General features: G+C 37.9%; 1 protein-coding gene across 3 annotated transcripts in view; it reads right to left on the bottom strand.

Annotated features, from left to right (window-relative positions):
- LOC100673631 (zinc finger protein 454) overlaps window positions 1-13,572 on the bottom strand; it is a 67,121-nt gene that overhangs the window by 32,514 nt on the left and 21,035 nt on the right. For all 3 annotated transcript variants that reach the window (XM_064279251.1, XM_064279253.1, XM_064279252.1), the window contains one exon: window positions 6,032-6,102. In XM_064279251.1, the coding sequence (XP_064135321.1) occupies window positions 6,032-6,036 (5 nt within the window). In that variant the 5' untranslated portion in view covers window positions 6,037-6,102. The remainder of the gene's footprint in view (window positions 1-6,031; window positions 6,103-13,572) is intronic.

The following is a 13,572-nucleotide window of genomic DNA, read 5'->3' as shown; positions in this document are numbered from 1 at the left end:
AGGAGAGGAGTAAGAAAAAAAAACCCAAACCCATTGCCATTGCGTCGATTCCAACTCAAAGCGACCCTATAACAGAGTAGAACTGCCCCATAGAGTTTCCAAGGAGTGCCTGGTGGGTCTGAACTGCTGACCTTTTGGTTAGCAGCAGGAGCACTTAACCACTAATGTCACCAGGATTTCCAGGAGAGGGGTACTGGTACCATAATAATCTTCATGCCCGCCCCTATTACAGAACCTTGACTGGTAACCTTTAAAAATGTCCAGATACCATTTCACAGGAGCTTCAGTGGGGGGAAAGGCCCTTATTTGAGTCTTTTGAGTGAAGACACAGCCATAGAGAAAATATACCATGATCATCCCCATTTTCTATAGTCCCAAAGGACCCTGTGTTTCTTGCCTTCTGAGAAATCATCTTATAGCATCCTAATTCCTGATTTATTTGTCTCCCTTACCATGAGCCCCTCAGAACTCTAAAACCTAAGTGACTACTGAGTAGGGGCTTACTAAGTATCTACAAACATACTGGTCATTGCTACCCAGAAGCTCTACTGTATGGAGAGTGACTACGTGGCAGCTCTCCTCCTCACCAGCTGATTGGAACAGGGATGGATAACTGGCCAGAAAAAAGTGACTCGTGAGGCCTGTTTTAAAAAGATGATCTGGGTGGAATTTTAGAATTAGGATAGAGAGACTTGGGGGTTAGGAGGATGCCAATAAGGTCACTAGATATAAGAGCTGATGCTGACATTTTGAGTCATGTGCAAACTTAACTGTAAGCAAAAGAGCCAAATCATCAGTGAGGGGATGGAAAAAAAGCAGAAACAGGGGCCCATATGGTGGTGGTGACAGTGGCAAGAGGAGGGGGGAGGAGGGGAGAGGGAGAAAACACACACATCCTTGGTGCTGATGGTTCCCTGTTCCCATGTAATTTTTTGGTGATGTAATGTTTTTTCACTAATGGAATGCATGGTGAATTGCTGAGTGTTGGTAATATTTTGTTATGTAATATGGTTTTTTATTAATATTATGTGGTACACATATATACCAGTGAACTCTGGAGATAGGTGGAATGAGGCAGGGAAAAAATAGTTTTTCTTAGCAATTTTTTTTTTTTGTTGAGTGGAACTTTTGAAAATATAGGTTAACACATAGAGTTACCCTACATCATTACGTAACTGCCCTTACAACTGATTGGCTGGTCACGTCAGATCACATTACAGAGAATGATTACATCATTGCATAACGGCTAAACTGTATCAGTACATAATTGCCAAACCACTAGGAATCATGGTCCAGCAAAGTGGACAAAAAACCTCAACAATCACAACTGGATAATACAAATACCATACTTCCAAACCAATATGAGAATCCACGAGGGGAGACCTTGCATAATTCCAGCCTCCTATAAAACTAAAGCCCCAAAAGGAAGTGCTGTTGGGGGAACGTTACCACTGCAATACATGGCCTCTTACTGCAAAACAAGTACTTACAGCTCAGAAACCAGAAGATAGGGCCTTGATGATTGCTTGAAACATACATGCAGTATATCAAGGATGCTACAATATGTGCTTACACTGTATTTCTCCTAAAAATAAGTTTTTCACATGAATATTACCTAATCTCAAAAACTGCACCTACCTGATAACAAAAGAATATGGTAAATATCCTTACAAGGCTTACCTCGCTGTTCAGAATTCCAAACAGCCAAAAAATGTAATTGGTACTTGCTTGTACATGAGGTTATGTCAAGGATGCATGTTTACAGTGTACCTGGCCTGAAAATAACTTATGCACTAAAATATTACCTAATGCTGAAAACTGCACCCTCCCAATCACACAAAGGAAACAGTAAATGTATTCACAAGCCTTATCTCGCCGTACAGAGGGAAAAAAGAGACAAAAGTCATTCACAGTCACTCATCCCAGCTGCAGCACCTCCTGCAATAACCTCTCAGGACAACAACAATACCGACGAACTTCCTTCCAGTTTACACAGCTTACACAAGTCCCTGCCCTGATGCCAGCACATATTAAAAATGCTACAAAAGCATATGTATAAACCCCAGAGGCAGAAAATGTGAGTGGTATTTATATATACCGGTATACATGAAAGGAACTTCCTCCATTGCTTCCCCCAAATGTTTCTTCTTCCGTACCCATCATTTCTGGATTCCTACGGCATCTACCTACACTCTGAATTCTATTCTCCTACTTTGAATTGAACACCCACCTCTTTTCTGAACCTTCAGATTCTCCCACTCATCACCTTTTCAATTATAAACATATTAACTTCCCTACCTTAAAACACTCTCTCTGGCAGACTATTGCTTGGCTAAATCAACACTATTCTCAAACTTCCTTTTCTTTGCCTATCTACACTATAGACACTGGGAGAGCTAAATATTTTCTCAGCCTCCCTTGCTGCTGGGGATGGCCTTCAAAATAGTTATGGACAATGAGATGTAAGCAGAAGTCTGCTTAAGCGGATTCTGGGAAAACTAAAGGCCCAGATGTTGCCAGTGCTATCCACACTCCTTCCTGCCTCAAATGCAGATGTTTTACTTGGTGCTATGAGTTGGAATCGACTTGATGGCACTGGGTCTGGTTTGGTTTTGTATGGCAGCCATCATGGTCATGATATTCAAGACATTGATATGATCCTATCTCTGAACCAATTCTAACAATTCCCAGGCTTGTTATGTGAGAAAAATAAATCCCTACTTGCCTAAGCCACTATTAACTGGGCTTTCTATTATTCGTAGCCAAGTTATTCTGCTTTATACACCCTCTCTAACTCCCATCTAGCTATCTTTCTAAATCTCTTCTTTTTCAATAAAGCCACTAAGTCCTTTTCCACCTTTAATTCAGTGTTCAACCCACTGAAATTTACAGAAGCTATCAATAAAACCAATGGTTGTATTTCTATAATTTACTTAATCCCTCAGTAGCATTTGGCAATATTAATTATCCCCATCCCTATGTTAAAATTCTCTTCCTTATACTTATGTGACACTACCTTTTCCTGATTTTTCTATTTTTTTTTGACTGTCATTTCCTCTCAGCTTCTGCTGATTATTCTGCCTCCACTTACCCCATTCGGTGACAGTACCATCAAAAACAAAACAAAACCCCTTTGCTGTCGAGTCAGTTCTGACTTATTACTTAAAAAAAAACTAAAAAGTTTTTACCTTCTACTTATTCTACTGCCTACCAGGAATCTTTGCCTGTATGTATCACAGACTCATCCAAATGCCCTAAAACTAAATTCATCATTACCCCATAAAATTGGTCAACTTTCTGTGTCTCTTAATTATGATTCTACTCTCCACCTGAATAAGAAATTCAAGACATCTTAGACTCTTCTTTCTCACCCAACTACCTACATTTAACCAGTTACCAAGTTACATAGATTCTGACTCATTATCACTTGAATTCTTCCTTTCCTGTCCCATCCCATTTTCTTAGTTTAGCCCTTGAGAACAGAAAACATATCTTATTCATTTTCATATTTCTAATGGGTAACATCCTATGTAGTACATATTTAGCACTCAGTATGTGCGTATGAAAATATACATCTACTATCATAACTGTAAAACTACCTGTAAAAACCTATAAAATTTCCCTATGGTTGTGTTTGAGTGTGTTTTGAGTTGCAAAGATTTTGTTAATGTTATGTCAAATTTCTGGGTCTACTAATGTTCAGTCTCTCTTTCCCTTCCCCTTTCTACTTTCAGAGTCAGAATATAACATGACGATATGTATTTGATTCCCATGCACTTAAAAACTATACTTAAGTTATACTGTTTTCTAAATAATCAGCTTATTTAACAACAGTTTAATGACTATCAATTGAGAACTCAAAACAGCATGCTATCTCATTAAGATCCACACAATTATTCCATCACCTGGTAGGAACCAGTCTCTATTTTGAAGATGATAATAATACTGGTGGAGGTAGGGGATAAAGGGGGGATGGGATCAGTAGAGGTAGAGAATTTTGACTCAAAACATCCACGGAAACCAGACCGTAGAATAAAAGCATCTAGACAATATCATATATAACATGGTAAAAGATCAGGATTTCCCAGTATTCACTGTATTTATAGCCTTGTAGCATTTTAGGTCCCTGGGGACCTTCTAAATCCCAAATCCTTCATGTACCAGATGAAGAAACTGAAATGATAAGAGTAGGTGACTTGTTCAAATTAGTGGCCGATTAGGGACCAGATCCCAGGTCTTTTGACTGTCAACTATTTTCACATTTTTTTCTCCACTGTGATATCTCTGATGTTCAAAGTAGAATAAATTAAACCTAAACATTTCTTCAGTATAATACAATATTAGAACTTATATTCAACATGAATCCTCTTTGTTTAGAATGAGCTACTGAAACCTTCTGGTCTACAGTAAGTTTTACCATTTATCTCCATTTTTATATGATTTCTCCCTGTATTGTCTGATGCTATACTTCAACTAAAAGATTTCTACAATCATTGCATTTATTAGGCCTCTACATTATACAACTAATCTGATTATTAAAAAAAAATTTTTTTTTTTATTACTGAAGTGTTAATCGTGGTGAAGGGTTTTTCCAAATTCATTCCAATGACACAATTTTTCTCACATATGAATTCTTTGATGTCATGTAAGGTTTGTACTCCAACTGAGAGCCTTTCCACATTCATTACACTGATAGCATTTCTCTCCTGTATGAGTTCTCTGATGCACTATAAGGGATGGGTTTTTAATGAAGGCTTTTTCACACTGATCACATTCATAGGGTTTCTCACCAATATGAATTCTTTGATGCTCAATAAGACATGCACTCCGGCTGAAGGCTTTCCACATTCATTGCATTCATAAGGTTTCTTTCCAGTATGAATAACCTGATGTATTTTTACAGTTAGGGATGATCGGCCAGTGGAATGTTTTCCACATGCTATACACTCATGAGGTTTCTCTCCTGTATGATTTCTCTGACATTGGGTTAAGAGATGAGTTCTTACTAAAAGCTTTTCCCTACTGATTGCATTCAAATGGTTTTACTCCAGAATGAAGTCTCTGATGTTCTATAAGGTATATACTTTGGCTAAAGGATTTTCTGCATTTGTTACATTTATACGGCATCTCTCCAGTGTGATTTCGCTGATGTAGGGTAAGAGTTGAGCTCTTACTAGCGGCTTTTCCACATTCATTACACTCATAGGGTTTATCTCCAGTATGACTTCTCTGATGTGCAATAAGATGCATGCTCTGACTGAAGGCTTTCCTACATTCGTTACATTCACAGGGCTTTTCTCCTGTATGAGTTCTCTGGTGCACTGTAAGATTCATGCTTTAGGTAAATGCTTTACCACATTCATTACATTTGCAGGGCTTTTCTCCAGTATGAATCCTTTCATGTTGAATCAGGGATGGATGAGTTCTTACAGAAGGCTTTTCCACATTCTCTACACTGATAGGGTTTCTCTCCAGTATGAGTTCTTCCATGAACAGTAAGGTTCATGCTCTGACTGAGGCTTTCCCACACATTCTTTACACTCGTAGTGTTTCTCCCCAGTATGAATTCTTTGATGTACAGTCAGGAAGGAACGTTCAATGAAGTGCCTTCCACACGATTACACTTATACGGTTTTTCACCAGTATGAATCCTCTGGTGCTTAAGAAGCGATGAACTCTGGCTGAAGGCTTTCCCACACTCATTACACTCATAGAGTTTCTTCATCATGAACATTCTTTGAGTTTTAATTAATTTGGAATTTTGTTTGGCATCTTTTCCAAACAAATTCCAATTGTGGGGCTTCTTTCCCATAGAAATACTCTGTTGTATATAAAAGAATGAGCCCTGACTGGAACATCTTTCAAATTCACTACTTCCACAGACCCTCCTCTTAGTGATTGTTTCCTTATGCATAACTGCCACTTGGCCCAGATGTCTATCTTGGTTTTTTGGTGGCCCTTCTAACCAATTATCAGGTTTCCAGGTTTCCCCTAAAGTAGAATGCCAGAGACCTTCCCTTTCCATTATTACCCCATGGGAAAAATCTTCAGGAATGCTGGGCTTTCGAGTTGACTCTTTGGTTTCAAGTCCTGTCTCCCAGTCTGAAAAAAATTACAAAAGTAAAAAAAAAAATCAATGCACACTGGTTTCTGTGCTGGGAGACTGAAAACTGTATAAGATGGGAATGAGAAAATGAAACGGAATAACTACAAGGCACATTTGAGGACTTTTGAAGATGTCCATCCTATTACAAAGAAAAAGGGAGGGAAAAAACAGCAAACCATTAGCTAATAGAGGAGCTAGAAGCAGGGAGTAGCAGATACAACATATAAACAGAGAAAGGAAAGAGCCCATTCAGGAAGAATGGACAGTGAAATCAGCAACCATGGGGGTAGGCTAAATAATGAAGATGGAAAATATACAGAAGATCTGGGACTTGGAGAGACAGATCAGAAAGCTTTGCCATGTTACCCCATGTTCCTACTAGCAGTTTCTTTTCTCTAAGACTTCCTATAACACTGATACCAAATTAATCCTTCTAAAACATCACAGTGTAGCACAATGAAAGAAATGTTGACCCTAGAGTTAGACAGACTTGGGTTCAAATCCTGACTTTAACACTAACCTCCTGAATTAGTACTTGTTTCTCTGAGCTCAAGCTTTCACATATATCAAATGAGGATAATCTGATAAAGACTGAGATAATATAAATAAATTACCCTTTGAAAACATACTGATTTTGACCATACAATACCAGAACATACTTGGTACTTTAAAAATGCTAGTTATTACACCTATATCACTGGTTGTCTTCCCTTCCTCCAACACTTGCAGTCAACAAGCTCAAATATGTTTAGCTGCAGCTATTTTGGCACAGAGCCTGAGACAGGCAGAGTGCTGTGAAGAGAGAAGTTCATTTTCTGGAGTCAATATGCGTTTATATCCTAGTTCTGACATTTGCTAGCTACTTAGAGCAAGTTGGAAACCCTGGTGGTACAGTGGTTAAAAGCTCAGCTGGTAACCAAAAGGTCAGCAGTTTGAATCCACTAGGTGCTCCTTGGAAACCCTACAGGGCAGCTCTACTCTGTCCTATAGGGTCACTATGAATTGGAATTGACTCAACGGCAATGGTTTTTTTTTTTTTTTTTAAGAGCAAGTTAATGTCTTTGAACCTATTCATCTTTATAAAGAGGGAAATAATGGTTGCTGTGGAACATAAATGTAAATGCATGTAAAGACTAAGTATCATGGCATGTATACAATAAGTGCTTAATAAATGTAAGCTTTATAAGTATAGAGTTTATGGGTTCAGGCCCATCTGCAGTCATTAGAAATAATAAAAGAGGTTTAGGATCCTTTATCCAAGGATCAGTCTGACTTCTTTTCAAATCTTCCTATGATCTGCCCACTAAGATCTACAGCCTGACCTACTGGTTCCCAAATATTTTGCTCCATGTTTGCTTGTCCAGTCCTGATGAACTAGATCTGATTTCCCTAACTGTGCAGATTGTAATCCTACATTTTCTGTACAACTGTTAACTCTCTTCTAGTCCTTGCCTAGAGAAGGTAAATAAACACTGTTTTCCATACTCTGATCAAAGTGTTATTCCTCATATCAAAATCTGCAAAGATTCCCATATAACTACTATAAACCTAGTTTTTTTCTTTTTAAAAAAAAAACAACTACTTTCTATTAATATTACTCACCAATAAAGAGGCCCTGTTACAATTAGGTCAGCCTCCCACATGTCTCCCCATCAAGGATTAACAATTTCAGGGGCCAACTCAAGCCATACAATTTTTTTTTAATTGTCCTTGACTACAGATCATTAATTTCTCTGTCTCATCTTTTTTTTTTAATAAATAAAACAAAAAACCAAACCCATTGCTGTTGAGACGATTCCAACTCATAGTGACCCTACAGGATAGAGTAGAACGGCCCCAAAGGGCTTCCAAGGCTATAATTTTTACAGAAACAGACTGTCACATCTGTCTCCCACAGACTGGCTGGTAAGTTTGAACCACTGACCTTTTGGTTAGCAGCCGAGCACTTAACAACTATGCCACCATCACATATAATACCTCATTTAATAATCAAGATAATCCTGTGATGTTGGTAGTATCAACCCTTTTTCAAATACGAGGAAACTAAAGCTTAGCAAAGTGAATCTGTCCAAGGACATACAACTCACAGTGGTTGAACCAGAATCATACCCACGCTTGGCTGATGATGCTTCTTTTACTATACCACTATGCCTCTTCAACATAAAGAAAACAAAAATCCTCACAACTGGACCAATAAGCAACATCATGATGAACAGAGAAAATGTTGAAGTTGTCAAGGATTTCATTTTACTTGGATCCATAATCAACACCCATTTAAGCAGCAGTCAAGAAATCACACAATGCAGTGCACTGGGCAAATGTGCTACAAAAGACCTCTTTAAAGTGTTAAAAAGCAAAGATGTCATTTTGAGGACTAAGGTGTTCCTGACCCAAGCCATGGTATTTTCAATCACCTCACATGCATGTGAAAGCTGGACAATGAATAAGGAAGACTGAAGAAGAATTGACACCTTTCAGCTACAGTGTTGGCGAAGAATATTGTACATGGACTGCCAGAAGAATGAACAAATATGTCTTGGAAGAAGTACAACCAGAATGTTCCTTAGAAACAAGGACTGTGAAATTTTGTCTCACGTACGTTGGACATATTAACAGGAGGGACCAGTCTCTGGAGGAGGACATCATACTTGGTAAAGTAGAAGATCAACGAAAAAGAGGAAAACCCTCAACGAGATGGATTGACACGGCGGCTGCAACAATACGCTCAAGCATAACAACAATTGTTAAGATGGCACAAGACTGGGCAGTGTTTTGTTCTGTTGTATATAGTGTCTCTATGAGTCAGAACCAACTCGACAGCACCTAACAACAACAAAAACACGTCTCTTTGGCACTTAAATAATATACAGATTTGCAGCATTGTAACTTGTCCAGATATAAGTATAAATGACTCAACATTTCATTTGGCTATAGCTTATCTTAACTTCATTATTTTTCTCTAACATGAGGATTTCTCTTTATGAACTATTAAAAAAAATTAATATATTATTACAAAAATAACGTGCATGGAAACAACTTAAGTCAACATAAAGTATTATCAAGTGAAAAATGGAGGGACCCCCTCCCCTCTCCAGGGCCCAAAGGTAAACACTTTTAAGAGATTCTTGCATATCATTCTGAAAACTTGTTATGCATAAGTGTCTAAACACTTATCTCACACAATCTCACATACTCATACATAAAATCTCACAGACTCATATATGAAATGTAATTTTATAAGTCCCTTTAAAAAATCACAATTGGAATTATATTAGGCCTACTATTGAGGGACCCCTGGTGGAGCAATGGTTAAAGCACTGGGCTGTTAAATAAAAAGTCAGAGGATCAAACCTACTAGCAGCTCCATTGGGGAAATGACCTGGCAATCTGCTCCCATAAAGATTTACAGCCTAGTAAACCCTTGGGGGCAGTTCTACTCTATCCTATAGGACCACTATGAGTCGGAATTGACAGCACACAATGACAACATTCTGGAGAGGGCAGTGGTGGTTCGGTGGTAGAATTATCACCTTCCATGTGGGAGACCTGGGCTCAATTCCTGACCAATGCTCCTGAAGCCACCACTTATCTGTCAGTGGAAACCTGTGTGTTGCTATGATGCAAACAGGTTTCAGTGGAGCTTCCAGACTAAGAGACTAGGAAGGAAGACCTGGTAATCCACTCCCAAAAATCAGCCAGTGAAAATCCCATGAATCACAACAGTCTGATCTTGTGCTTGGGAATGCCATGAGTCGGGTCAACTGGGTGGCAGCGAACAACAACTCCTGGAACTTCATTTTTTTTTTACACACAAAAAGTACCTTGGGTACAATTTCATAAAGCTTTTAAAGTTATGTAACATTTTCCTGGTGGATGTAGCATTTTTAACTGATCCCCTAATCAGCGATCTTTAGGTTGTTTCTTGGTTTTGGTTTAGTTTTGTTTTCACTATTACAAACAATGGTGCAATGAACATACTTGTGCATATATTTGCATACTTAAAGGAGAATACCTGTAGGAGAAATTGTTAGAAGTGAAACTACTGGATTAAAAAACTGCATTTTTGATACATAAGGCCAAATTTCCCTAAAAATCGTTACATCAATTTTTCTTACCCCAATTGTTTATGAGAATACTTGATTTCCTATACACTAAACAATCTTTGCCAATGCACGGAAATGAGCTAAAAAAAAAAGTATGCCTTATATAATTAAACCAGGAAATAGCCACAATCTCATAATACAAACAAGATTTAATTACTTAAGGGGAGATGACAAAATCCAAAAGCTTTTCTCCCCAACTTTAAACAAACTGTAAATTTCCCATGAAATAAGAGAATCTTAAGGGCCCTGCCTTTCCCAAATACCTATTTCTTAAAGATGAGATGGCAGGAGTGGCCAGTGAGAATCTGTTGAACTGCTTCAGAGGGGCACAAACCTTAGCCACTCAGGTTTATGTTCTCAGATCTCATTTCTTATCCCAGGCAAAATAGTCTGGAAGCAATGAGAAGCAGAGGATAGGAAACTGTAATTAGTTTTACAATTACTGACCAGAGTCAACAGAGTAAGATCAATACTCTACCAACAAACCAAAGACTTATGAGCCATGGGGCTTGACTGTGAAACAAAGAATATGCATTGACAACGACCTCCTCCTTCCAACTTGATCTGCTTACATAAAAACAGAGAAAAAGTGGAAAGTCAGGCAGACTTCACCTCTAAAACACACATGCCAGCAGATAACCCCAGAGAGCCAACTAGCAACACATAAATTGGAGGCTGCCTCTTGCCACACCTCACTATCATCATATCAAGCCATCCAACTCAAATTCTTTGGGAACATTAAAGTGCTACTCAATGAACACAGAGAGCAAAGGAGAAAAATAGGGAAAAGAATTGAATAGGCTCTTAAGAAAGGAAAGCTTAATGGTAAACAAAAACACAAGATGAAAGGCAAATTAAAATCACAGTGAGATACCATTACCATTTCCAACTGAGTAACAAAATTTAAACATTCATACTGACCTTTCAGATGTTGACAAGGATGTGCACTAATGGGAACTTTCATATGCTGCTGGATGGGAGTAAAAACTGCCTCAAGCATTTTGAAAAACTGTTTAGCGCTACCTAGTAATACAGAACAAGCACACTGCCTGTGATTTAGCAGGTCCAATGCTAGGTACATATACTTAGATAAATTTACCTTGCAAAGTTACACCAAACCCAAAAAAACCAAACCCACTGCTGTCGAGTCGATTCCGACTCACAGCAACCTTATAGGACAGAGTAGAACTGCCCGATAGAGTTTCCAAAGAGTGTCTGGCGGATTCAAACTGCTGACCTCTTGGTTAGCAGCTGTAGCACTTAACCACTACGCCACCAGGGTTTCCAAAGTTACACCAGGATTAATAATTTTACAATAGCATTGAGTACATTAGCAAAAAACTGGAAACAACCCAAATTTCCATCCGTAGAATAGATAATGAAATTGTCAAGTATACAGTGGAATAACTGACAACAGTGAAAATCAATAAACTAAAGCCATGCATATCAATGTGGATGAATAAATAATTTTAAGCAAAGTCACAGAAAAATATACATAGTAGTATTCCATTTAGATAAAGTATAAAAACTGACTAAAACTAAATACGTTGTTTAGAGATTTGTTTAGAGATGGAAATACTATAAAGAAAGTAAGAGAAGGGAATTATCATCACAAATGTCAGAATAGTGGTTACGTCTTCAGTACAGGTAAGAAGATGTGAATTAGTAAGTACGCACAAAGCGCTTCTAATGTGCTAACGATGGTCTATTCTTAATCCGTATTCCGGTACTCGAGAGTTTGTTTTCTTTATTTTTCATTAGTTGTTATTATTAGCTATATAGAGCAGCATCATAGCATAGCAGTTAAGACAACAACTCTGGAGTCAGACTCCCTGGTTCAATCCAGGATCCACCACTATTAGCAGCGTAACCTTGGGCAGTTACTTAACCTCTCTGCTTCAGTTTCCTCATCTGTTAAATGGTACCTATCTCATAGGGTTGATATGACTAAATTAGTTAATATTTACAAAGGGCTTAGAGGGGTATCTGGGAATTAGTAAATACTATGTAGGATTTTGTTAAAAAAATATTACAATTATTTTATACATTCTACTGTATACATATTTCAAAAATGGATGAGATTCTGCATCGTAGTGAGGTACGTAGCGTCTGGGGTCTTAAAAACTTGCAAGCAGTCATCTAAGATAGAACTATTGGTCTCCACTCACCAGGAGAAAAAGAGGAAAGAAACCAAATGAAAAAATTAGTCTACAGGGCTGACAGCCTACACGAGCCACGGCCTCATCTACCCTGAGACTAGAAGAACTAGATAGTGCCTGGCTACCACTACCAACAGCTCTGATCAGGGCCACAATAGATTGACCCTGAGAGTGTTGGAGAAAACCACAAAACAGAACTCAAATTCTTAAAAGGCCCAGATTTACTGGACCATTTGAGACTACAGGACTCCCTGAGACTATTGCCCTGAAATGCGCTTTACACTTTGAACTGAAACTATCACCTTTTGGTCACATACAAGTGTTTTTTGATGGAATACCATACTCATACACTAATTGTAGCTTTTATCTTATTTTTTTAGCTTTCTTCATGGTATCTTTTAGGTAATATCCTTTATTTTGTATGCCAACCTGTTAATTTCACTAAAAGGTTTCGGTATAGCTTTATGTACTACAGTGAAACCTGTGAAAGCTGAAACTCAGTGGGACTACCTTGTTTTTCTGGGTCTTGCAAGCTTTTCACCTTTGACAGTCCTATCAGTTTTCTATTGCTTGTTTTAGTGGAAAATATTTGAGTTTTCCTTCTCAGACAGGTTTCTGCCTTACACAGGTTTTGGCTTTTGCAGGTTTTACTGTATAAATTAGATATAAATTAGTAAAATTACTGCATTTTTATGCAAATAATGTACATGTTATACATTTTTTTGGCAACTGTCCCTCTCCTCATGAGGTGTTTTAGCATAGCACATTAGCATAGCACACTTAAAATACCTCACAGATGTAGGGGAGAAGGGTGTGGTTGGCAAAAAAACATAATGTGTATTATTTGTGTAAAAATATGGTAGTGTAAATTAGAGATCTAATTTAAAAGTTAATTCTGAAGACTTGTTGCCTAAGACAAAGAAAAAAATGTACGTTCCCTATAAATTTTTTAAAACTGGCCTAAGACATCTCCTTGGGAGCATTAGCTGTGAAAAGATAACACCTGCCATGTCTACAGAGGATTGAGGAAACACTGATGTGACCAAAGAATTCAGCATGACTAGTATTATATATATGTGTATAGAAAACCAAAATAAATTCTTAAATTTGAAAGATTAAATAACTATAGTCCTCCTAAGCCATTACTGAAATACTGCTTAAAGATTCAATTTGGTCACAGTAAAGATAAAAACTGAACTCTTGA

Source organism: Loxodonta africana, chromosome 2, assembly GCF_030014295.1.
Source record: "Loxodonta africana isolate mLoxAfr1 chromosome 2, mLoxAfr1.hap2, whole genome shotgun sequence".
Taxonomy (NCBI): Eukaryota; Metazoa; Chordata; class Mammalia; order Proboscidea; family Elephantidae; genus Loxodonta; species Loxodonta africana.
Note: the sequence above shows the minus strand (reverse complement) of the source record. Positions and strands in the feature narration are given on the sequence as shown.